At 42.3% G+C, this 25,822-nt stretch overlaps 1 protein-coding gene across 1 annotated transcript in view; it reads left to right on the forward strand.

Annotated features, from left to right (window-relative positions):
- Positions 1-25,822, forward strand: part of LOC124553744 (cation-dependent mannose-6-phosphate receptor-like) — a 134,221-nt gene that overhangs the window by 98,234 nt on the left and 10,165 nt on the right. The window contains exon 5 of the mRNA XM_047127679.1: positions 18,326-18,574. Coding sequence (XP_046983635.1) covers positions 18,326-18,574 — 249 coding nt within the window. The remainder of the gene's footprint in view (positions 1-18,325; positions 18,575-25,822) is intronic.

A 25,822-nucleotide genomic window follows, 5' to 3' on the forward strand; every position in this document is an offset into this window, starting at 1 on the left:
AACTGTCAGATTTGGTTTATGGCTCTGGCGCATTGTACTGCATCTGCAGCAACGGTTTGAGCAGCAGTTGGCACCACAGTGACACAGCAGACTGTTACAAATTGGTAACTTCAGTGAAAGCTCCGAGCCAGACACCTTGTAGTGTGCATTCCACTGACCGCAAACCACCACCATATGTGACTTCAGTAGTGTCAAGCAAAAGTTCATTGAAGGGCAGGTTGGAGGTCTGAAGTGTTTTTCTTGTTGGTTTAGAGTTTTATGTACACTACTGGCCATTAAAATTGCTACACCAAGAAGAAATGCAGATGATAAACGGGTATTCATTGGACAATTATATTATACTAGAACTGACATGTGATTACATTTTCACGCAATTTGGGTGCATAGGTCCTGAGAAACCAGTACCCAGAACAACCACCTCTAGGCGTAATAACAGCCTCGATACGCCCCTGGGCATTGAGTCAAACAGAGTTTGGATAGCCTGTACAGGTACAGCTGCCCATGCAGCTTCAACACGATACCACAGTTCATCAGGAGTAGTGACAGGCGTCTTGTGACGAGCCAGTTGCTCGGCCACCATTGACCAGACGTTTTCAATTGGTGAGAGATCTGGAGAATGTCCTGGCCAGGTGAGCAGTCGAACATTTTCTGTGTCCAGAAAGGCCTGTACAGGACCTGCAACATGCGGTTGTGCATTATCCTGCTGAAATGTAGGGTTTCACAGGGATCGAATGAAGGATAGAGCCATGGGTCGTAACACATCTGAAAGGTAACGTCCACTGTTCAAAGTGCCGTCAGTGCGAACAAGAGGTGACCGAGACGTGTAACCGATGGCACCCCATACCGTCATGCCGGATGATACACCAGTATGGCGATGACGAATACACGCTTCCGATGTGCGTTCACCGCGATGTCGCCAAACACATATACGACCATCGTGATGCTGTAAACAGAACCTGGATTTGTCGGAAAAAATGACGTTTTGCCATTCGTGCACCCAGGTTCGTCATCGAGTACACCATCGCAGGTGCTCCTGTCTGTGATGCAGCGTCAAGGGTAACCGCAGCCACGTTCTCCGAGCTGATAGTCTGTCCTGCTGCGAACATCGTCGAACTGTTCGTGCAGATGGTTGTTGTCTTGCAAACGTCCCCATCTGTTGACTCGGGGATCGAGACCTGGCTGGATGATCTGTTACAGCCGTGCGGATAAGATGCCTGTCATCTCGACTGCTAGTGATACGAGGCCGTCGGGATCCAGCACGGTGTTCCGTATTACCCTCCTGGACCCACCGATTCCATATTCTGCTAACAGTTATTGGATCTCGACTGACACGAGCAGCAGTGTCGCAATACGATAAACCGTAATCGCGATAGGCTACAATCCGACCTTTATCAAAGTCGGAAACGTGATGATACGCATTTCTCCTACTTACACAAGGCATCACAACAGCGTTTCAGCAGGCAACGCCGGTCAACTGCTGTTTGCTCTGAAAAGCTAATCATTTGCATATCACAGCATCTTCTTCCTGTCAGTTAAATTTCGCATCTGTGGCACGTCATCTTCGTGGTGTAGCAATTTTAATGGCCAGTGGTGTAGCTGCTGGCTCGCTCCTTATAGTTGAAGCTGAGTTAGAACACCTTACGAGATCTGTCACCTGACGTACTTTTGATGTATTTACCCTCTTTCTTAAATCAGTTTGCTGTAGTTGATTCTTTTGAAGTAGAGGTCCCGCTAATCAGTGCCTCTGAATTCCCGTTACACCTGAGGAAAGTCATGACTTTTTCACATTCTGCAGGCGTTATTGGAGCAAAAAGAGAGAACTTCTACTCGTGTCATGAAAAAGCACATCCGTGGCCTTCCTTTTACAAACTTATATTTCCTTGAATGGGTGTACAGATCATTAGAGTGACTCGTGAATTATAAAGCACACAAGTTTTCATACTACATATGTCTTGAAGGTTCAGCATCACATCCAAGATTATTTGTCATAAAACCATCTTGTTTTTTATTTTCATTCTCGGAGAGTGTGGCTGCTCCTCGGTGGTCGAAACGTAAAAGGCCCCACCCACCACAGGTGAAGCTGTTTACTTGTCATCACATCTTGCTGTTTTCTCATATTCCACACCTCCTGTCACAAATGACAACAAACACTCGTGCACAGTTTATGTACTATACAAGAAGTGTGAAATGTTGTTTGCCTAAACAGCATGTAAAACTTCAGCTCTGTTGTGTTTTCTGGTGAAAACTGGTTCTGCCTCAGTGCCAGTGATGGCTGTGTGTCGGTTTAGAAGGGGGCCGGTTGAGGGCCTGCAACACACTGTACCTACACCTTGAATTATGAGCCGGGATGTGATTTTGTATGACAACAGGAGCACTCTCACGGTTATTTCCATGCGTGCTGACCACAAATTTGTGTATCAGTCTGTCGATTCGACCTGTTACGCTGCTATTCGCAAACAGTATTCCGTGGGGTGTTTAATGTGAGGTAACACTCACCCACAGACAGCTGTCGTAACTCGACACGTCCTACAGGGTGTCCACACATTGCCACGGCCAGTTCGATCACCAGATCTGTCTCCGACGGTGCAGATTCGGGATGTCATTGGACAACAACCTCGGCCTCGTCCACAGTCGGCATTAACCGTCCTCGTACTGACCGACCGAGTGCAACAGCCCTGAGAACCCATCCCACAAACCTGTAAAACACAATTCATTGACATTTGCATGCTTGGTTCAACAATCTGTGGTTACACCATTTATTAATGTACCAGCATTTCACATTTTCAGTGGCTTATCTTGTGTTTACATTAACCTGCGATCTTGCAATTTTAACAACTTAAAAATATTCTTTGTCGTATTCTTCTCCTTCTCAGCGATTACGGGCCCTGTAGACCGCGTGCCGCATTGATGATCTGCTTCCGTCTTCTTCTATCTCTCGCTGTCTCTCTCCACCCTGTGGAGATTCCTAATGCTGTGGCATCCCTCTCTATGTCATCTTTCCTCCATGTGTGAGGTTGACCCAGTGGTCTTGTTGCTTGGAGAGTGCTGTCAGATGCCTTCTTAGGAATTCTGTTGGTTTCCATTCTATCCACAGGCCCAGCCCCTTACAGTCTCCTACTTTGTAATTTCTGGATGATAGTGGGTTGCTTCATTAACTGATAAATTTCAATGCTGCAATTACGTAGGTTTTCCTGGCATAATAAGTCTTGAAAGCCTCTTTGGGTTTGCTACCAGATCCTAAAATCAACTTGACTCCATATTTGAGAGAGGTGGCGCCGCCCTCAGTGGAACACTGCTGGCAACGATATATCGCACTCAGGGCCACACCGAAGAACGTTAAATTTTGATGCAAGATAATACAGAATTCCATGTCTTGCTAAGAGAAAACCCATTGTCTCTGTTGATTAAATTATCAGGAAAATGGATTCTCCGAGAAGCAGATTCGTCGGGCTGTTGTTGAGAAGTGTACGAACACTTCGACTGAAATGTGCAGGAGCTTCAGCGTGCATGAACCACATGTTGTGTCGTACTTGTAAAGGCACATGTTCTAGCAGCAGAGGTAAAGTATCCCGTATGAAATCGTGATAACGTGCTCCATTGAGCGCACGTGGAAGAACGTGGGGCCCAATCGAGGCATCACCAAAAATGCCTGCCCAAACGTCCACAGAAAATCTGTGTCGATGACGTGATTGCACAATTGCGTGCGGATTCTCGTCAGCCCACACATATTGATTGTGAAAATTTACAATTTGATCACGTCGGAATGAAGCCTCATCCGTAAAGAGAACATTTGCACTGAAATGAGGATTGACACATTGTCGGATGAACCATTCGCAGAAGTGTACCCGTGGAGGCCAATCAGCTGTTGACAGTGCCTGCACACGCTGTACACGGTACGGAAACAACTGGTTCTCCCGTAGCACTCTCCATACAGTGACGTGGTCAATGTTACCTTGTACAGCAGCAACTTCTCTGACGCTGACATTACGGTTATCGTCAACTGCACGAAGAATTGCCTCGTCCGTTGCAGGTGTCCTCGTCGTTCTAGGTCTTCCCCAGTCGCGAGTCATAGGCTGAAATGTTCCGTGCTCCCTAAGATGCCGATCAATTGCTTCGACGTCTTCCTGTCGGGACACCTTCGTTCTGGAAATCGATACAAACGTACCGCGCCACGGCTATTGCCCTGTGCTAATCCGCACATCAAATGGGCATCTGCCAACTCCGCATTTGTAAACATTGCACTGACTGCAAAGCCACGTTCTTGATGAACACTAACTTGTTGATGCTACGTACTGATGTGCTTGATGCTAGTACTGTAGAGCAATGAGTCGCATGCCAACACAAGCACTGAAGTCAACAGTACCTTCCTTCAATTGGGCCAACTGGCGGTGAATCGAGGAAGTGCAGTACGTACTGATGAAACTAAAATGAGCTCTAACATGGAACTCAAGCGTTTGCGGGCACATGTCCACATAACATCTTTTCTTTATTTGTGTGTGAGGAATGTTTCCTGAAATTTTGGCCGTACCTTTTTGTAACACCCTGTATATATAGCATTGAACAATGAAGTATCTAAAGCGGATATCACAAAATTACACACATTAAGGTCACACCTGCTCCCTGCAGTCCGCACCTGCTAAGACCTGTGATTCACCTGCCTCATAGCTTTGTTTCCACACTTACACTGTTAAGAGTGCAGTAGCTCAGCGGCACCTGAATATTTGGTAGTGAGCAAAACGCAGAGCAGTGCTCAGCGTGTAGTGCTACTCCAGTCGGTGAGTGTAAAGGGTGAAAAGTCATTCAAAAACTGTCAAACATCGTCCCGTCGAAAGTATTGAAATTTTTTACTGATCTGGCCCGTAGTGAAGAAGCCAGTCTTAATGTAAATTTTGTGCAGATTCATAAACTCACAGCAAAAGTGTAGGATGTATTACCAGATCAATAACATCTGCATTATCTCCAGATTGAATATGTGTTTTGGTCCTCCAAGACAGGAATATAAATGAGAATGGAAAGTTACAGAATCTGAGACAATTTCAACAAAGAACTTGTGTCTAGAACTGACTGTACTTCAAACTGCCCCACCTCCCCCCCCCCCCAACCCCCCCACACCCCGCGCGCGCGCGCGCGCGCGCACACACGCACACACGCACACACGCACACACACACACACACACACACACACACGATTATTCTGCAATTCACAATCAAGTGCCCGTCAGAGTGTTTATTGAACCACCTTCAAGCTGTTTCTTTACTGTCGCACTCTCGAATGGTGCGCAGGAAAAATGAGCACTTAAATCCTCCTGCACGACCTCTGATTTCCCTTATTTTATCGTGATGATCATTTCTCACTGTGTAGGTGGGAGCCAGCAGAACATTTCTGCTGCCGAAGGGGAAAGTTGGCAGTTTAAATTATACGAGAATATTGTGCCGCAGTGAAAAATGTCTTTGCTCCAGAAGAGAGTGGGCAAGAATAGTGCAAGCAGGCTCTTTCTTTCTAAGTGTTCTGCCAATAAGTTGCAGTCTTTGATTTACCTGGCTCACAATATTATCTGTGTGATCATTCCAGTTTAAGTTATTTGTAATTGTAATCCCTAAGTATTTTGTTGAATTTACAGCCTTTATATTTGTGTGATTTATTGTGTAACCAAAGTTTAGCAGATTTCTTTAGTACTCATGTGGATGACTTCACATTTTTCATTATTTAGAGACAGTTGACACTTTCCAACCATATAGTATCTCGTCTTAATCATTTTGCAATTGGTTTTGATCATCTCATGGCTTTATAAGATAGGAAGTGACAGCATCATCTGCAAACAATCTGAGAGGCTGCACGGATAACTCCCCTATGTCATTTACATAGATCAGGAACAGCTGAGGGCCCGTAACACTTTCTCGGGGAATGCCAGATATTCCTTTTGTTTTACTCAATGACCTTCCATCAATTACTATGAACTGTGACCTTTCTGACAGGAAATCACGAATCCAGTCCCACAACTTAGGCATAATTTGATTGAAAGTCATTTGTGAGGAGTGGTGTCGAAAGTCTTCTGGAAATCTAAAAATATGGTGGAATCAACCCTTGTCAATAGCACTCATTACTTCGTGAGAAAAGAGAACTATTTGTGTTTCACGAGAATGATATTTTCTGAATCTGTGCAGACTATTTGTCAATAAATTGTTTTCTTCGAGGTAATATGCCAGAGGTAGCATCCAGCGGCCAAAAAATGCAGGCTGGTCTCCGTGAAAAAATTAATTATATACTGGCTCAGTGGCCTCTTCATCTTCTCCATTCCCTCATTTTTCGATTGAGAAAGTTGAATGACGGATGAAAATTTTTGATCAAATGCAGACACAATACGGCACCAGATATTGTGTGCTGAGAACTACAGGCCTGTAATGTACTTAGATGGAACTTAAATATGGTACAATTCCAAAGGAAGCTGTGTTCTGAAAGTGTCAGCTGGTAGAGGTGGCTGATTAATCTTAAAGGTTGTGTGTGTGTGTGTGTGTGTGTGTGTGTTTTTAGTCTCCTTTCCCCTCCCCCCTCCCCCCCCCCCCTTTCCACACACACACAAATATGTGCATAGGCTTTCTACAATAATTTATAGTTTCTTTAGGGATCAGTTAAATATTTATATTTTGCAGTAATATTATATTTGTTTCAAAAGCTTTAACCAGCACCTGGATGAAGGAATTCATGGTACAGATATGTTATTTTACTTATGTACAACAGACAATTAAGTTGTAAGTAGTATAAAAATGACATACATTTTAATATTAATTATTTTATTATGGTACCAATTCTTGTTTTGCTTTTTTGCCTCCTTGCTACCCCTCCTCTAGTGCAATTTTAATCATTAATGACTGTGGCTTTCATGTTTTGGTGTCAACATCATCCATATTATGCATTGTGGACAGGAGTCTGACCAATTTCTTTTTGTCAACTATGTGACAGGCGATTTATTACTTTGAAAGCTACAATTTCAAAACTCGAGCAGACTGGTTTTTAGAGGCAAAAATTCAGTTGGGATCTGCCTTTTATTCTTGTGATGAGTGCGTAGAATGGTCATTTTTTTCTCTTACATCTCTTTCACTAATTGGCAGCTCGTGTACCAATTATCAGTGGTCCCATTTCTCTGTGTATCTTTGATATCAGTGACCAGTCTTTTTGTATTATCTGCTGGGATGTATGGTACTTGAAATGGCTCTTCTGGCTGCTTTCTCAAATATGCTTCAGTATCAATGGTGTAAAAACTCTTTGCATTACACATGGAAAGTATTTTTATTCTATATTTGGCAGATTTGGATGGTGTGTACTGGATTTGGCAGGAGCGGCCTCTAAATGCAATCAAATCTAATCAACATTTGGTGTGTATTTTTCCTTCTTTTCCTGCTGCTGTTTATTTTGTAAGATTTGTGGTGGGTCTTATACCAGCAATATCGGGAAGTTGCATCCCTGGCTGATATAACAGGGCAGTATTTTGCCGACCACAATACACCGCCAGATGAAAGTAGTATTACCTTTATCCTCTCTTCTCGGAGTAATTTTTTTGGTGGTCCGGATCCTTCCATCAGTGAAGATTCCTGGAATGCTTCTGCAAGTTCTCTCTATGGCGCTACTAAATAAATAGCCACACTTCTGACAAACAGGGGTATATTGTGCCCAATATTTGTACTATTACTTTTCACAACACAACTAACAATTGCTACTGTAATACCACTCTCTTGAGTACATTCAAACGTCCGTACATGCATACAGTAGGACCTGAGAGAAAAACAACTACCATTCTTCAGTTGTTCATTACACCCTTATTGGTGTGTCGTTTACTCTGTGGCTTTCGTATTCAGGCACTTGCAGTCCCGTGGCACAAATGACTCCCAGACGACCAGTCGTTGTAATGCCATTTTTACTGGCCCCCTTCTCGATGGCTCCACCACTGCTCCACATTCACTGCATACAAGAAAGGAAAACTCACAGCTTCCCTTTCCCACTACATTTATCCTTATTCAACTTACTCACGAGCATCTCTTGTTGACGGCTTTCCAATGTGTTGGGATGTTTACAAATATCCTGAAACACTACATATTCCGTCAATCACACAAGAGATCTTGTGCTTAAGTCTGTAGTGTATTCTATTATTATTATCCTACTCTTACATCTTTAAGCTGCCTTTACATAATTTCTCCAACATAACTTTTTATAATCATTAATGATCACTTGTGGCTATGTGGCTTAGTTACTTAATTACTTTGTTCCTGTTTGGCAGGATTCATTCATTTTCTTCATACTTGTAATATTATTTCTCATATCTTGTTACTTTCTTTACTAGTGTGGCTACCTTTTCTTGATCAGCCAAAGTATCTGAGGAATGTGCATAGTAATACAAACATATTACTTGTCATTAATGTTATTTTTAAGTTCCTTTCATTTGTGATCCTCTTGACCTCATAACCAATTAACTATTTTCGTTTTCAATTTAAGACAATTTTAGCATCTATCTACTGGATATTTGTGAGCACTTATTCTGATATGATATATCATAATATTATTCCTCTTTGAATAGGTAAAGCAGTATTAACCTTCTTTATGTAGGTAGCTGATCTTTCGCTGTTATACTCATTATAAACTTTCTGAGTTTCCATTATATTGACATTTAGTTCTTCTCTTTTTAGAGAATTTTACTTCCTTAATATCCCACTTTCCAAGAATACGGACTTGTTTTCGAAAGCTTCTGCGCGCAGTTATGGTGGGGTGTAAATTGTTTCCACCACTGCACACAAATCCTTTCACTTCTTTACTATAAACCATTGGAAGAAACCTCGTGTTATTTATAACCAGTTTTAAGAAAGATCTATGGATTATCCTTTTAAGAAAACTTAACTTTTAGCAAAACTTACCCTCACTTCCACCAAAGACAACTTCTGTGTCCCAGTACTGTAAAATATTTCTATTTCCTTCAGTATGGCAGTGCTGCATATTAATTCCTATTCTACTATGGTACAGGTCAATCCCTTTCTTGGTGCCCCTGCCCGCACAGTATAGGTCGGCCTTTCTTAGCTCCACCTATCTGCCTTTTATTCATCATGCCTGATTAGCGAGTCCACTCCACATTTCAGATATATTTATATCTTCCATTACTTTTCCTTCTGCTTTCTCCTATATTACTTTGAGGTTCCCTTTCGACCTCCATGTCTGTACTCTATTTCAGGTGTTACATCCTTTGCTTACTACCTTCTTCACATCTCAACTCATCTATTGACGACACTACATGTCTAAGTATTCTTAACTGCACTCTATTCTTTCTTTTGTTCTCTCTTTTCTTAAAACTCAAACTCCAGCTAGATTACCAATTCAAAACTCTACTGTTTCTACTGTCCTTTTCTATTAATTTATTTTCTGCACCTGTACCCCATCTTTCTATTTGTCATTGTATTATTATAGTTACGTCAAATACTATTTAGTACTTGGTTGCTTGTCCTCTCTCCCCTCCATATGTATACCTCACATCTCCTAAATGATTTGAACAATCAGAATGAAATTTTGACAAATGATAATACACAACTAGGAGAGTATTTTGCCAGAAGGTTAATACACAGAACTTCCTTATCTACAATGATACAACTGAAGCTACAGTTTTTATTTATCTATTTATTTATTTTCTATCCAGTACTGCAATTTCTAAACAGTCATTCACTTCTTAGTATGAAAATGAATGTGAAATTCCTTCTTGTGTGTTACTGCAAACTGACACAGTGAGGTTTCCAGTAACATATTGACCTCTCTGATCACCTATTGCGTGTTTAATAAGACACACTATTTCAAGATGGTGTGACAATAGCTATTCCAAGGTGAGTTTGTGAAATTTATACTGTGTTTTGGCAAAAAAGCAAAATTTAACATGACAATTAGGTAAACATATGTGTTACTCAAAACTTGTGAGTAGTGACACCTCTCTGAAGAAAAATAGGTTAACAATTGAAATTAAAATTGTTGTGTCTAGGAATCATACCTACTCAGTTCACTAGACAAACAATCAAACAACTCGTATTAATAAGCCTTATTACAATAAGAAAATTACAAATACTTAACTTTGATAAATCCGTTGTAAGCAGTGCGCGGCGTACAAAATAATCAGTCTTCAGAATAGGCAAACAAAAGTCTGTGCTATGTAGAGTTTACTAATGAAGTGGTTAACACTGGAGCTGCTATTGAAGTAGGCCATCACCAGTCGGGCGCGGCGCATGTATCCACTTCACGAAGAGGCCGCTGCTGTCACATTGTTGTCCTGGAAGGAGGTAGGTCAGTATGCTATTAGCCGACCTCTTCTCATGGCGTCCTCTTTACTGTTGTTCCCGACTGGCGTTCTAGCGCTTGACTTTGCACCGTAACAAAAATAAGTCACCAAGTATGTTGCAGTGTAAGAGGAATCCCGTAACCCAATGTATCTTCAATAGTGAACAGCTGGGACTGAAATGTACTAAAGGGTTTTCTTCCTACACATCAGTCATACACTGTGTGATGAAAAGTATCCGGTCTGCAGCTCGCAGTCTCACGGTCGCGCTCTCGCTTCCCGAGCACGGAGTCCCGGGATCGATTCCCAGCTGGGGTGAGGATTTTCGCCTGCCTCGAGATGACTGGGTGTTTGTGTTGTCCTCAACATTTCATCATCATTCATGAAAGTGGCGAGACTGGACTGAGCAGAGGTTGGGAAGTTGCATGGATGCTGATAAACACACAGTTGAGTGCCCCACAAACCAAACATCATTATCCTCATTCTCATCATCATCATCATCATCATCATCATCATCAAAAGTATCTGGACACCCCCAAAAATATACGTTTTTCATATTAGGTGCTGCCACCTACTGCCAGATACACCATATCAGCAACCTCAGTAGTCATCATACATCATGGGAGAGCAAAATGGGGCACTCTGACGAACTCACAGACTTCGGACGTCCTCAGGTGATTGGGTATCACTTGTATCATATCTCTGCACCCGAGGTTTCCACTCTCCTAAACATCCCTAGGTCCACTGTTTGTGATAGTGAAGTGGAAATGTAAAGGAACACAAGTGGAAATGTGAAGGGACACGTACAGCACAAAAACATACAGGCCGACCTCATCTGGTGACCGACAGAGACCGCCGACAGTTGAAGATGGTCGTAATGTGTAATAGGGAGACACCTATCCAGACCATCACACAGGAATTCCAAACTGCAGGATCCATTGCAAGTACTATGACAGTTAGGTGGGAGGTGAGATAACTTGGATTTCACGGTCAAGTGGCTGCCCATAAGCCACACATCGTGCCAGTAAATGACAAACGACGCCTTGCTCGCTGCAAGGAGCGTTAACATTGCACAACTGAACAGTGGAAAAATGTTGTGTGGAGTGACAAATTACGGTACATAATGTGGTGATCTGATGGTAGGGTGTGGGTATGGCAAATGCCCGGTGAATGTCATCTGCCAGCGTGTGTAGTGCCAACAGTAAAATTCGATGGCAATGGTGTTATGGTGTAGTCTTGTTTTTCATGGAGGGGGGCTTGCACCCCTTGTTGTTTTGCATGGCAGTATCACAGCACAGGCCTACTTTCAGGTTTTAAGCACCTTCTTTCTTCCCACTGTTGAAGAGCAATTCGATGATGGCGATTGCATCTTTCAACACGATCGAGTACCTGTTCCTCTGCTGTCTCTGACAGAATTACAATGTCATTGGCGAATTTCAAAGTTTTTATTTCTTCTCCATGGATTTTAATACCTACTCCGAAGTTACTCACACCTGTCTTCTCCATGGATTTTAATACCTACTCCGAAATTTTCTTTTGTTTCCTTTACTGCTTGCTCAGTATACAGATTGAATAACATTGGGGATAGGCTACAACCCTGTCTCACTCCCTTCCCAACCACTGCTTCCCTTTCATGCCCCTCGACTCTTATAACTGCCATCGGGTCAGTATTGCCTCACATGTTCCAATATTTCTACGGAATCCAAACTGATCTTCCCCGAGGTCAGCTTCTACTAGTTTTTCCATTCATCTGTAAAGAATTCGTCATAGTATTTTGCAGCCTTGGCTTATTAAACTGATAGTTCGGTAATTTTCACATCTGTCAACACCTGCTTTCTTTGGGATTGGAATTATTATATTCTTCTCGAAGTCCGATGGAATTTCGCCTGTCTCATACATCTTGCTCATTATCGTTTTTCCATACAGTTATTAAAACACGACAGAGAGACATAACAGAGTCTTCTGTCATCAATACAATATTCTCCTTCACTACTTCCAACAGCCTCTCAACAATGGGGCAACTTTTTGATTCCGCGACTGTAGAAAATGCATGGTTTTAAGGTGAAGAACTTGTCGAACTGTGTTTGGAGCGCATTTTTGACCGAAAAGGAAGTTACTTGAAGATTGTTCGATAGAGAGCAAAAAAGGTGAAATATCTGAGGGTACAAATGCAGCTGAATAAGGTGGGTGTGGAACGATTTCGCAACCAAGCAGTGTTTTTTTGTCAGTCTAGCAGAATGGGGGCCGGTGTTATCGTGGAGTAGAATCACTTCGTGCTGGCTTCCTGGTTGTTGTTCTCGAACTGCATCTGGAAGACATCTCAGTTGTTGTTGGTTGCAACTTGGGGAATCATTTGCAGTACACCATACTGGATGTGTAACATTATCTTTTGTGGAAGGATACAGGTCTTTGTATGGGAAGTTGCTACTTTGTTTGGGCTCAGCCATTCTTTTCTTTTCCTTACATTAGCATAAAGATACTATTTCGCGTCATCAGTAATGACACGGGATTGGAATGGTCGGTGTTGCTCGTGAGCCATTTGATGACGAGCAATCAGAGGTGCACACACATGGACAACTGCTGATTTTTGTGATTTTGGCTCAGAGCATGAGGTACGTGTACACCAGATTTTTAAACCATCCCCGTTGCATGCAAATGTTGCACAATGGTGGAATGATCGTACTTCATCACATTTGCCAGTTCTCGGAGTGCACTGACGTGCATCATTGTGGATTAATGTGTTTAAACAATCTTCACCAATCCGTGAAGGTCTTCCCAAATACGGAGAGTCGCTAATGTCAGAACTATCCTTAAATGAGAAAACCATTGTCTTGCTGTTCTCCATCTAGTGGCATTGTCCCCATACACGGTGGAAATGTTTCTGGCTGCCTCTGCTGTTGTCACCTCTCTGTTTAACTCGAACAGAAGAACGTGTCAGAAATGTTCTGATTTCTCCACATGGCACTCCAGTTTCTAGCCCCTGCAGATCCACTCATTGTCTCGAAATGACAATATGTAAACTCAAGAAGTAACACTGAACTACAAATAAGAAATGACAAACAATAAATAAACCCATAGCAACCAGAATACCAACAAGCAAAACAAAAGTGCTGTGAACTTGTGTACACACTTAATGATGATAATTATTATTATTATTCTCGTGTCAGAAATATACAGGTACATGTACATACATTTTACACATTTATGATTAAATTACTTTTCATCAAAACTTGGCCAGTTCCAGTGCATTTTGTGTTGCTCGTTGAAGATAATGTGTACAGGAGACTGGGTACAATCGACACCGAAGCATGTGCCGGACTGTCTGTTGTTCTCCACACTCACACTGAATATTATTTGCATCAGTGTATCCCCATTTAGCCAGGTTAAGTTTTGATCTTCCAACTCTGGATCTCTGTCTGTTCAGGGACTTCCAAGTTGTCCATTCCCTGTCATGGCCTGGAGGTAAAGCTTCAACAACTCTTTTCCAACCAGGGGGAAGGTAGGTCATAGCCCTTCATAGTTGTAACCTAGCTTTTACAGCAGTGGAACTAAGTTCCTTTGATGTCATAAGGAAACTCTTTCTCGACTTCAGTCGTTGTGGATGCGGTTTGTGCTCGTACAGAGGATAAGTGATTTTCCTGTTCCACTGCCTTTCTTTCCTTGTTCGCAACTCTCTCTCTTTGAACTGGTGGTGCTGCTATTCCTGCAAGTTGGTAAAACCGTTCGACTGGAGTGTGTTTCGAGCAACCTGTTATAATTCTGCAGGTTTCGTTGAGAGCTACATCCACCTGCTTGGCACGAGTTGAATTATACCAAACAGGACAGGCATTCTCTGCCGCAGAATAGCATAGTGCCATTGCAAATGTTTGGATTGTTTCAGATTCACTATCTCACCGTGATCCGGTCAGTTTCCAAAGGAGATTGTTCCTGGTGGAGACTTTCAACTTGCATTTCTTGCAGTGCTTTTTGAAAGTGAGAGATCTGTCAAGTGTCACTCCTAGGTATTTTGGAGTCTCACAGTGTTCCAGTTTGACCCCCGACCGTACTATTTTCAACTTGCGAGTGGCTTCCGTGTTTCTCAAATGAAAACACACACTTGGGTCTTTGAAGGGTTTGTTTTAAGCTGGTTTGTGTTGAAGTATCTGGATAGATCTTAGAGGGCATTCGTGAGGTTGTTCTACACCGATTCAAAATCTGTGCTCTGGGTGGCTAAAGCGAAGTCGTCAGCGTAGAAGCAGCTCCCCGTGTTTGGAGCTATAGTTCGGTCGTTCGTGTATATATTAAACAGAATTGGAGCCAAAACACTTCGTTGCGGGAGGCCATTCTTCTGTAGTCTCCGTCGCCTACGCCGTCCCGGAAAGTCGACAGAGAACCTGCAATTTTGCAGAAGGAAGGCGATGAGTCTGGTTAGACCTAAATCTTTGGTCAGATTGTAGACCTCGACTAGTAGTAGCTGGTGATTGATCGTATCGTATGCTGCTGATATATACCTGCACCCTTTTCAGGGCCACAGTTAACAATTATGTCTATTAACATATATACTTAATGATAATAATAACAGTGATAATGATAATAGTAATTAGAAATGTAATTTTAACAATGAAGCTTTTTGAAAAGTATTATTATACAAAAAAAAGACAAAATCTGAAGAATAATCTACAATGAACACCGCTCGCAATGCAGGTGCAATCCACATATGGATTTCACACTGATAGATGTGTCAGGGTATATACAACCCTGGAGATCAGGGAAAAACCCGGGAATTTTTCCATCGGGGAGAAAACCTGGAAAAACCCGTGAATTGTTTAGAATTCCGGGAATTTTTCATTGTTTTAGTTTTAGTGATTTTGACTGGTAAGAATCAATACTCTAACAGAGGATATTACTGTATCCCGCTACTGCAGAATAATACTGCAGCAACAAAACATGAACGGGAGAGAAAAAAATGAAAATAAAACTTAAGTTGCAAAGGAAATGCCCTGTATTCAACAACAAAACAGTGCTCATACAAGCGTCTGCCAACAGTAAAGTGTGTCAAAGGCATTAGGAACACTATGGAATGCTTTATAGCAACAAATTGCCTCCGATGAGCGTGACTTGACAACTGTTTAAATTAGATTCGTTTGAGCAGTTGCGGGCGGGCTCTTGCGCATGCGCGGTTGAGTCACGTATGAGTAGTACCTTCTCCCGCTTCTGCTTACGGAAGTGTGGCTGGGCGCCACTACTTAATATTGCTCCGGTTCGGAAATTTCGTAGGTCCGGGGCTGATGCACAGAGCAGTCCGAGTTGTGGTGGGGAGGTGGGTCTTCTCCACGTGACCTGTGTTTACGTTCATTGATTTTGTTGTTTCCTCTACGTTTATTGCTCTCACGTTAAATGATAACAAAACGGATTTTTGTGACCGGGTGCTATCAAATGAATTAAAATACGTTCGCATAATTACGGCAGGATAAAATATGTTAAAAGTTTCAGATTTTATTTCCATCTTTGACAGTCAAGCATTAATCGCCTTACAGAACAATGAAGTTATTTTTGCTGGTTTGCTAAAGAGATTTGCCTTTTATTAATCCTTTCTACTGAGGCAGTCAATTTATTTGAAACGAAGTGTTTAATTTAGTTTCAACTGTTCGCTGCATTTCAAGTGCACGTATGGCATTATGCTATAATAAAGAACCAAATGTGAGTACTGGTACTCCAAGAAAATTTACATGCGGATGTGCATTTTAAGCCGAATTTTATGCACTTTAGTATGGTTCGCGAAATCCCGACGCTCTTGAAGTATCCTTTGAAGTCTTGTTTCTTTTATGACAAGATATTTTAATGTTTTACACGTACGAACGAACATACGGGCTTCGTGCGTCATCGTAGCTGCGCAAGCGCGGTGACGCCAGTTAGCTGGCGCTTTCTTGCAACTGCTGAAAGGAACCTATTTCTAACAGGTCGCGGGAAAATATTGCGAATGGTGGTTTGAAAAGCATTACATTCACAGCAGATTTCCTTTTACGCAAGATGAATTATGTGCTGTAACACGCACAAAAAAGATCAACATTATATGTGGAAGCTTAGCTTCTCTTCCAACTTATTAATCTTAGAGACCAATATTATATGTGAATGCTATGTATATCAATTTAAGCCATTAACTTTTCTTATTTGTGTATTCACGCTACTTAAGAGTGATCTTGCTATTGGCTGACTACATCACGTCTCCTACTGCTGTCATAAGCTGGCGAGATCACGTGAATGAGCTATGACGCTTACAAAAGCGCATTGCAATCTCAGTTTCAATGCTTTGGAAAGTGACGTACATTATTTGGTGGAGCGCATCAAAGGTCTTTCAAAACGTGTCCCCCCCCCCCCCCCCCCCCCCCCCCCGAGTTTCGTTTTCTAAAGTGCCTGGAAATTCTACTCCGGTATATAAAACCATAAACATTCAAAGGATTGATGAGTTTTACAGTGGTGAGGAAGAGTATACTGTCACTTAAAAAAGAAAAAGTATGTTTTCACCCGGGAGAAAGTGTATTTTTAACCAGGAAATCTGGGAAAAATCCGGGAATTTTTTTTCCTTCTCCACCCATACACCCTCCGGGCATCTACATGGACAAGGAAAAATAATTCCTGGATTTTACCCCGGATTTCCCGGTTGAAAATAAACTTTCTCCCCGGTGAAAATACACTTTTCCGTGTTAAGTGACAGTATACTTTTTCTCGGCACTTATCAATCCTGTTATGGTTTATGGTTTTATACACCGGCGTAAAAAAACACGTTTTGGAAAGATCTTTGATGTGCAGCAACATATACACTGCGTATTTCCGTGTTACGAAGGTATAAATTCAAATTCCACCAAACACCGCATATTACTTTCCGAAGCATTAAAATTGAGATTGCGACGCGCTTTTGTAAGCCAGTCACAGCTCGTGTCTCCTGATCTCGCCAGCTGATGACAGCATTTGACACGTGATGTAGTCAGCCAATAGCAAGATCACTCTTTAGTAGCGCGAACACACAAATAAGAAAAATTAATGGCTTAAATTAATGTACAATTGTTGCTACAAGGAAAGCAAAGCTATGATATATAATATTGGTCTCTAAGATTAATGAGCTGCAAGAGAAACTATGCTTCCACATATATTGTTGATCTTTTTTGCGCGTCGTACATCACATTACTGTGCCAGTAAAATTTTTTAATAACAACGTAAATGTCTGATCGTCTGGGCTCGAAACTCTTCATATGGTCGTCCTCAAAGAGTTGAGTTTTAAATGAGAGTCAAACGCTCTGTGATTTAAGAAATTCGTCGTACACTCTCTCACATAGTTTATCTTACATAAAAGGAAATTTTCTTTGAAAGTAACGCTTTTCAAAGCAATATTCGCAATATTTTTCCGGTACCTATTAGAAAGGTACGTTTCAGCAGTTGCCAGAGAGCACCAGATAATAGGCGTCACTGCACTTGCGCAGTTACGATGACGCAGGAAGCCCGCATGTTCGTACGTGTGAAACATTAAAAAATCTTGCATTAAAACGATTCTAATGTAAAAAACTGTCATGTCACACTCATTGGAGGCAATTTGTTGTTAAGAAGCACTGCACAGTCTTCCTGAAGCCTGTGACACACTTTGCTGTTGGCAGACGTTTGTATGAACACTGTGTTTTGTTGGTGCATTTCCTTTGTGACTTAAGTTTTATTTTCGTTTTTTTCTCTCGTTCATGTTTTGTTGCTGCAGTATTATTCTGCAGAAGTGGGATACAGTAAAATTTTTTGTTAGAGTATTGGTTCTTACCAGTCAAAATCACAAAAATTTAACTGAAAACTAAAACAATGAAAAATTCCCAGAATTCAAAAAGATTCCCAGGTTTTTCCCGGTTTTCTCCCGGATGAAAAAATTCCCGGGTTTTTCCCAGATCTCCCAGTTGTCCTGGGTCGTAGACACCCCGACCCTGTGTGTGTACTGGGTCTAAATTTCGTGTAAGTTAATTGGCTCACTACAGTGTCCCCTCCTGATCCCCATCCTCGTTCAATATTTGCAGAAGTTCGAGCTGATTTCGGCAGCGGCGTGCCCGACGTACCGGCCCGCCATGTCGCCGGCGGATTTTGCCGCGGGAGCTGCCGCCGACGGCGGACTGTCGACGGGGTCGGTGCTGTGCATCCTGTTGTTCGTGTTCCTAGGGGTGTACTTTGTGGGCGGAGCACTCGCTCTTCGACTGCTGCGGGGTGCCACTGGCCGGGAGATGGTGCCCAACATCGAGTTCTGGTCAGCTCTGCCCGAGCTCGTCAAGGTATGGCACTCTGCTTTCGTCTGCTGTTGAAATCTATTATTGTTGTGGTCTTCAGTCTAAAGCAGGCTCGTCCAAACTGTGCCCCTGATGCGCTAGCGCCCGCAATCAGCCAGCGCCCCGGGCGAATTCGTTTGTTGTCGCAGTGGCCGAGCCGTGTCGCTCAGCTGGCCGTGCAGACCACCCGCCCGACCGACCGCCGCGCCACTCGACCTTATACCATTATAAGACACAACCAGGGGTTTGGATATTTTTCTAGCCGTGGAAAACGTGTTAGAGTCAATCGGTTTAAAATGGGAACGCCTGACCAGTATAACAACGGATGGAGCCCCTGCACTACGAGGGATACGCACTGGATTCCTGGGTTATGTCAGGTCAAAAATGGCTAAAGTTGGCTGTTCCTTATTCGCGGCAGTCCATTGTCTGATAATACCAGGAGGCACTTTTGTGCAAAGATTGTCAACATAATAAATGTTATGGACACAGTTCTTTGAACGGTTAATTATCTTCGATCGCATGGACTCACACATCACCAATTTAAAGAATTTCTGGTTGATCAGCTCGTGGTCTCGCGGTAGCGTTCTCGCTTCCCGAGCACAGGGTCCCGGGTTCGATTCCCAGCGGGGTCAGGGATTTTTCCTGCCTCGAGATGACTGGGTGTCGTTGTGTCGTCTTCATCGTCATCATTCATCCCCATTACGGCCGGAGAAAGGCAATGGCAAACCACCTCCACTAGGGTGGCGAGTTCCGCGTCGCTCCCCTACGCTCTGTAAAGAAGTATGGGACTCATCATCATCATCATCATCGAATCGGAATACCCGGATATCCCCTACCACACCGAATTAAGATGGCTGAGCAGAGGAAAGGTGCTTCATCGGTTTTTCTCCTTGAGGGGTGAAATAAATACCTTTTTGAAATGAAAGGACGTCCAGAAGAATTACTTTGTGATCCTAAGTGGGTGGCGAATTTGGCTTTTTTGAGTGACCTCACTGGTCATTTAAATACTTTGATTTTCGCGTTGGAGTGAAATGTTCACTCTGTTGCTGATTTAGTGCAGACGATTCAAGCACTTAAAAAAAAAATGCACAAGAAAAATTGTGGACACTTTCCTGCACTAGACAGCGTTAAAGAAGATGCGGATTTTTCAGATTATGTCAAAATCATTTGCGAATTACAAGAACGGTTTGAAAACAAATTTTTGGAGATAATTGACCGTCAACCGGCCTTATATATATTTGTTCGCCCGTTTTCCCTTCGGGTAGAGGACGTCTCACAAGTGCTTCAACTAGAGCTGATGGACCTGCAGTGCAACATCCGCCTGAAGAACCGCTTTCTTAGTGTAAAACTTGGGATGACTTTTACAGATGTCTTCCACGAGAGAAATACCCTCTTTTGCACAAGCACAAGGCCAAATTTCTCTCAATGTTTGGTTCTACATTTATTTGTGAGCGCTTTTTCTCTCTTTTAAAGCTTGCTAAAACCAAGAAGCATTCATTACTTGGCGATAAAAATTTGATTAATTCTTTGAGGTTAGCAGTCTCACGGAATATTGTACCAAGCCTAGACAAAATAGTTTCCTCGAAAAAGAGAAACGTGTAAAATGGTAATTGTCTTCTTTAACAATGCTGACTGTAAGAATTAAAGGGCTTTATAACCTTAATTCTATTTTTAATAAGTTTTCAAACTTGGTCAGTTAAAATTATTACGTACAAAACAGCAAACTAAGGATCCGATTTCTAAACTCTGAAAAGAGATACAAAAAGCTATAGCACGAAGTATAACAAAAAATATTTACTTGTAACTACTATCAGTAAGAATGAGACTCTATATCCCTTACATAAAAGTATTTTTAAAATAGAATAATTTGTTTACGTGTGATCAGACCATGGTACAGTACAACTCACTCTGCAGCTATCTCTCTCTCTCTCTCTCTCTCTCTCTCTCTCTCTCTCTCTCTCTCTCTCTCTCCTCTCTCCCTCTCCCTCTCTCTCTCCCCCCCCCCCTCCCCCCCTCCCCCGATGCCAACACTAGCGACACACGGTCGTGTACGGGGCGCTAAACTACACTGCCTTGCACCCGCGGGCCGCAGTTCTCCGTGCTAATCGATCCTGTGCAAGCCTCTTCACCTCTGTATAAATCCTGCAACCGACATCCACTCGGATCTATTTACTGTACTCGAGCTTTCGTCCCCCTCTACAACTTTTATCCTCCAAACTTCATTCAGTTACCGAATCGATGATTGCTTGTGTCCTATCGACCGATTCCTTCTTTTGGTCAAGTTTTCCATATATTTAAGTTCTGTCTTATATGATTCAGTGTCTCCTCATTCTTCTTGTCAAAACTGTGTATTGTCCACATCCACATCTGTGCAAGACTACACTCTTTGCAAAAACCATCAGAAAAGACTGTACTTAAATCTGTATTCAGTATTAACAAATCTATCTTCTTCAGAAACGTTTTTCTTGCCGTAGCCAGTCTACATTTTATATCCTCTTTACTTCGGCCGTTGTGTAATTTGCTGTCCAAATATAGTAGCAAAACTCTTAGTTTCCATTAGCATCACCTGATTAATCTGACTAAATTCTATTATCATTGTTTTGCTTTTATTGGTGTTCATCTTATATCGCACCGAGCGAGGTGGCGCAGTGGCTAGCACACTGGACTCGCATTCGGGAGGACGACAGTTCGATCCCACGTCCGGCCATCCTGATTTAGGTTTTCCGTAATTTCCCTAAATCGCTCCAGGCAAATGCCGGGACGGTTCCTTTGAAAAGACCCGGCTGACTTCCTTCCCCGTCCTTCCCTAATCTGATGAGACCGATGACCGGCTGTTTGGTCTCCTCTCCATAAAACTACCCAACCCAAAACTACAAACCTTCTCCAGACAATGCCCGTTATTTTGCAAATAACAGTGTATAAATCAGATGGCAGTTATAAGAGTCGAGGGACATGAAAGGGAAGCAGTGGTTGGGAAGGGAGTAAGACAGGGTTGTAGCCTCTCCCCGATGTTGTTCAATCTGTATATTGAGCAAGCAGTAAAGGAAACAAAAGAAAAATTCGGGGTAGGTATTAAAATTCATGGAGAAGAAATAAAAACTTTGAGGTTCGCCGATGACATTGTAATTCTGTCAGAGACAGCAAAGGACTTGGAAGAGCAGTTGAATGGAATGGACAGTGTCTTGAAAGGAGGGTATAAGATGAACATCAACAAAAGCAAAACAAGGATAATGGAATGTAGTCTAATTAAGTCGGGTGATGCTGAGGGAATTAGATTAGGAAATGAGGCACTTAAAGTAGTAAAGGAGTTTTGCTATTTGGGGAGCAAAATAACTGATGATGGTCGAAGTAGAGAGGATATAAAATGTAGGCTGGCAATGGCAAGGAAAGCGTTTCTGAAGAAGAGAAATTTGTTAACATCCAGTATTGATTTAAGTGTCAGGAAGTCATTTCTGAAAGTATTTGTATGGAGTGTAGCCATGTATGGAAGTGAAACATGGACGATAAATAGTTTGGACAAGAAGAGAATAGAAGCTTTCGAAATGTGGTGCTACAGAAGAATGCTGAAGATTAGATGGGTAGATCACATAACTAATGAGGAAGTATTGAATAGGATTGGGGAGAAGAGAAGTTTGTGGCACAACTTGACTAGAAGAAGGGATCGGTTGGTAAGACATGTTTTGAGGCATCAAGGGATAACAAATTTAGCATTGGAGGGCAGCGTGGAGGGTAAAAATCGTAGAGGGAGACCAAGAGATGAATACACTAAGCAGACTCAGAAGGATGTGGGCTTGCAGTAGGTACTGGGAGATGAAGAAGCTTGCACAGGATAGAGTAGCATGGAGAGCTGCATCAAACCAGTCTCAGGACTGAAGACCACAACAACAACAAATCAGGTCATTACTTGCTGTGATCAGACATTCCAAACACATGGACAAACATTCATTTTTGTTTAGAGAAAAACTGGTAGCTTAATATTTACCTGATTATGACTGTACTGTTGAAGTAAATGTTTACCTCTGTATGTAAATAGTGAATCCTATTCACAGTACATTACTGCTTGTCTTGGAACTTGTATGAACACTGTTATGTGCCATGTTGCTAACAGAAGTTTGAAGTCTCTGAATGTGGATATTCAGATGATTTGTAGAAAGATTGGCAAATGAGATATGTTTCTAAATTTATTTTTAGGCAGTAGGGATTCCCATTTCTTGCGCATGTTACATGGGATGGGAGTTTAAATAACTAGTTCTTTTCCCCTCCCCTCCTTGTCTCCCCCCGCCCCCCAAACCTCCTGACCTAGCAGCCCTTTCCTGTTCCCACCATGTCCCTAAACACTGCTGCAAGCAGCACCACACCCTCCCTCACCCGTACCCTCCTACCCCTACCCCTACCCCTACCCCTACCCCTACCCCTCCCCGGCCCGGCCTCCTCAACCCCACCACCTAGACTGCTTCTCCTATGATGCACTGTCATACTGCAATGGTAACAGCGGTTGCTGCCAGATCACCAAAAAGTAAGTGCTGTGGGCCTTAGCTAGTGCCCGGATTGGATGCCGTCCGGGTCTGCTGAGCGTTGTCGGCAATCGGGGTGCACTCAGTCTTTGTGGGGTCAGTTGAGGAGCTACTCAACTGAGAAGTAGTGGCTACGCTTATGAAAGCTAACGGCCAGGAGAACGGTGTGCTGAACCCGTGACACTCCATATCTGCATCGAGAATGAAATGGCGGTTAGTCAGTACCGGCGGGCCTCCTGAGACGTTTGGGTGGAGGAAGAGATGAGGCACCATTGCCTGTTTTGGCCGAAAGCTCAAATGTATACCATTCTTTTTGTGGTGCCTGTCTGCAACTCAACATCAGCGTCTCATCTACAAGGTCAGTATCAATCTATCTGTTTCATAATATTGTCACTATTTGTATATTTTGTTGATAAAAAAAGTGAATTTAGAATAAACTCGGCAATTCGCTGCCACAATACAAGAAATAGAAATAATGTTCCCGTAGACGTCACGTGCCAATGTTAACACCACGACATTGCCAACTACAACTGAAACGGGCATGTGGCCGTCAGCCCTGGACGTTGAGACAATGGCAGAGCGTTTGACATGATGAGACAGCACAAATCAGTCATCTTTGAGGGGAACAGCTCCTCGACGTTTGTACCGTGCGACGGAGAGAAGCTGGCGGCACCCTCATTATGCCTCGGGGGAATATTCGTACTGACATCCGTGTATCCGATGGAGCTCAGCACCGTGACAGTCGAGGAGTATCGTACACGGGCTGCAGACCGTGCACACCCCTTATGACGATCACGTTTCCTGATGATGGTGGCATTTTTTGACACAATAACGCACCGTGTCTCGAGGCATGGCGTGTGATGGACTGATTCACGGAACACAGTGGTGAATTTCAATTGACGTGCTGGGGCCCCAGTTCACCTGATCTGAGCCTTATCACACACATCTGGGATGTTTTTGAAATTGAATTTTTGAATTGTGAGGCAGGTCCATCTGATTAGATTGAAACTACCTTCACATTTTCAGGTATAGTTGACAGTACCTTGCTAATGTAAGCAATTGCAGCACTTGAGCCATGGCTTTATCCAGAGCACTATGTGACTTATACAGTGAGAAACTTGTTTTACTAGGTTGCTGATCTTGTATCTTAGTTGCCTATGTTTTCTAACTCTCTCCCTATTTTTAGCTCTTCTTTCTTCTAATAACAGTCCTTGTTTATGGTGATTCAACTGTAGAAACTTTCGTTTCTGCTTCTGCTGGCTTTTTCGAGCTTCTTCCAGATACTTCTTAAATTATTCATGTTTTCCTTCTCTCTCTATAACTTTTCCCTGTCTTTCTGTTGCTGGTAGGGCATCCTCGTCTTCCAATCTTAAAATAAAACAACTGTGACTCAGATTACGTGACTCAGATTACACATTTAATTTTCTGTTATTACAATGTGGGTTGAAATTGAGAAGCCGGCCGGTGTGGCCGTGCGGTCCTAGGCGCTTCAGTCTGGAACTGCATGACCGCTATGGTTGCAGGTTCGAATCCTGCCTCGGCCATGGATGTGTGTGATGTCCTTAGGTTAGTTAGGTTAAGTCCCATAGTGCTCAGAGCCATTTGAACCATTTTTGAAATTGAGAAATTTTTAGTAGTGATATTAGTTATACAGTCACATTAAGAAGTAAATTACTGAACAAGATAAAGTTATCTCTAATATCTCTCTTGGTACAAAAACTTAATTACATCAATGTGACTCATGTTACATGAAAATTCGTACTGTTGTATTATATTATTTAGCTCAACCTATAATTTGCCTGCTTCAGTTTCATACTCTTTGTGCAGTTCATTAGGGTATGTAACAGTAATATAAATAATTCTATGCTAATTCTTACCTGCGAATTAGGTGAAATGAAGGTCCAAAATCTCCAATATTTCACACTCTCATCACATGAAAAACATATGGCGTTATATAAAGACTACAAATTATGGAGGGAAAGCAATAATGGGCCACAAACCATTGTTGATATACAGTAAAAAGTTCAGCATTTTCAAAAAATATAAATAAAGTACCAAATCATAAACTTTTAAATATTGTAAGTGTGTCCTGCTCTATATGGAATACTCCTTCACATTTGTCATCTTTACCCACTTGCAACTAAATTGTGACATTCCAACCTAACTAGACCTCAGGTTATGCTTCAGATCACTGTCACCACAATCTACATCCTACCTTTGAGACAAAACCATTAATAATATTTCAGCATAGAAGGTTCAGACGTGCTGTCCAGGGTGTTTCAAAACTCGATGGGAAAACTTCGGGAATGGAATCCTCGTACAAGAAGAAGAAAGAATGTCCAGTAAACATGGGCTCATCTCCAATACTGTGAAGCAAATCTCTCGTACTGCAAGCTCTTTACTTTCCATATTTTCGGAGGAGGTAATATGGACAAGAACAAGAAAAAAAATTATTAGTAAACATGTGCTGTAAAATGAATACCTTAAGAACTACGAGCACTTGTTCACTGTAGAAGATAAGTGTTCCACAGTAGTGAAGATAAACAACTGCTTGTAACTCTTAAGGTATACATTTTAGAGCCATGTTTACTTCACAATTTTTTTCTTGTTTTGGTCCATACCACTGCCTCCCAGAATATGGAAAACAAAGAGCTTACAGTAGAAGACATATGTTTCACAGTATCGAAGATGAAAAGGTGCTTGTAACTCTTCAAGGTATTCACTTTTGAGCCCACATGTA

This window comes from Schistocerca americana, chromosome 11 (genome assembly GCF_021461395.2).
Source record: "Schistocerca americana isolate TAMUIC-IGC-003095 chromosome 11, iqSchAmer2.1, whole genome shotgun sequence".
NCBI classification, from domain to species: Eukaryota; Metazoa; Arthropoda; class Insecta; order Orthoptera; family Acrididae; genus Schistocerca; species Schistocerca americana.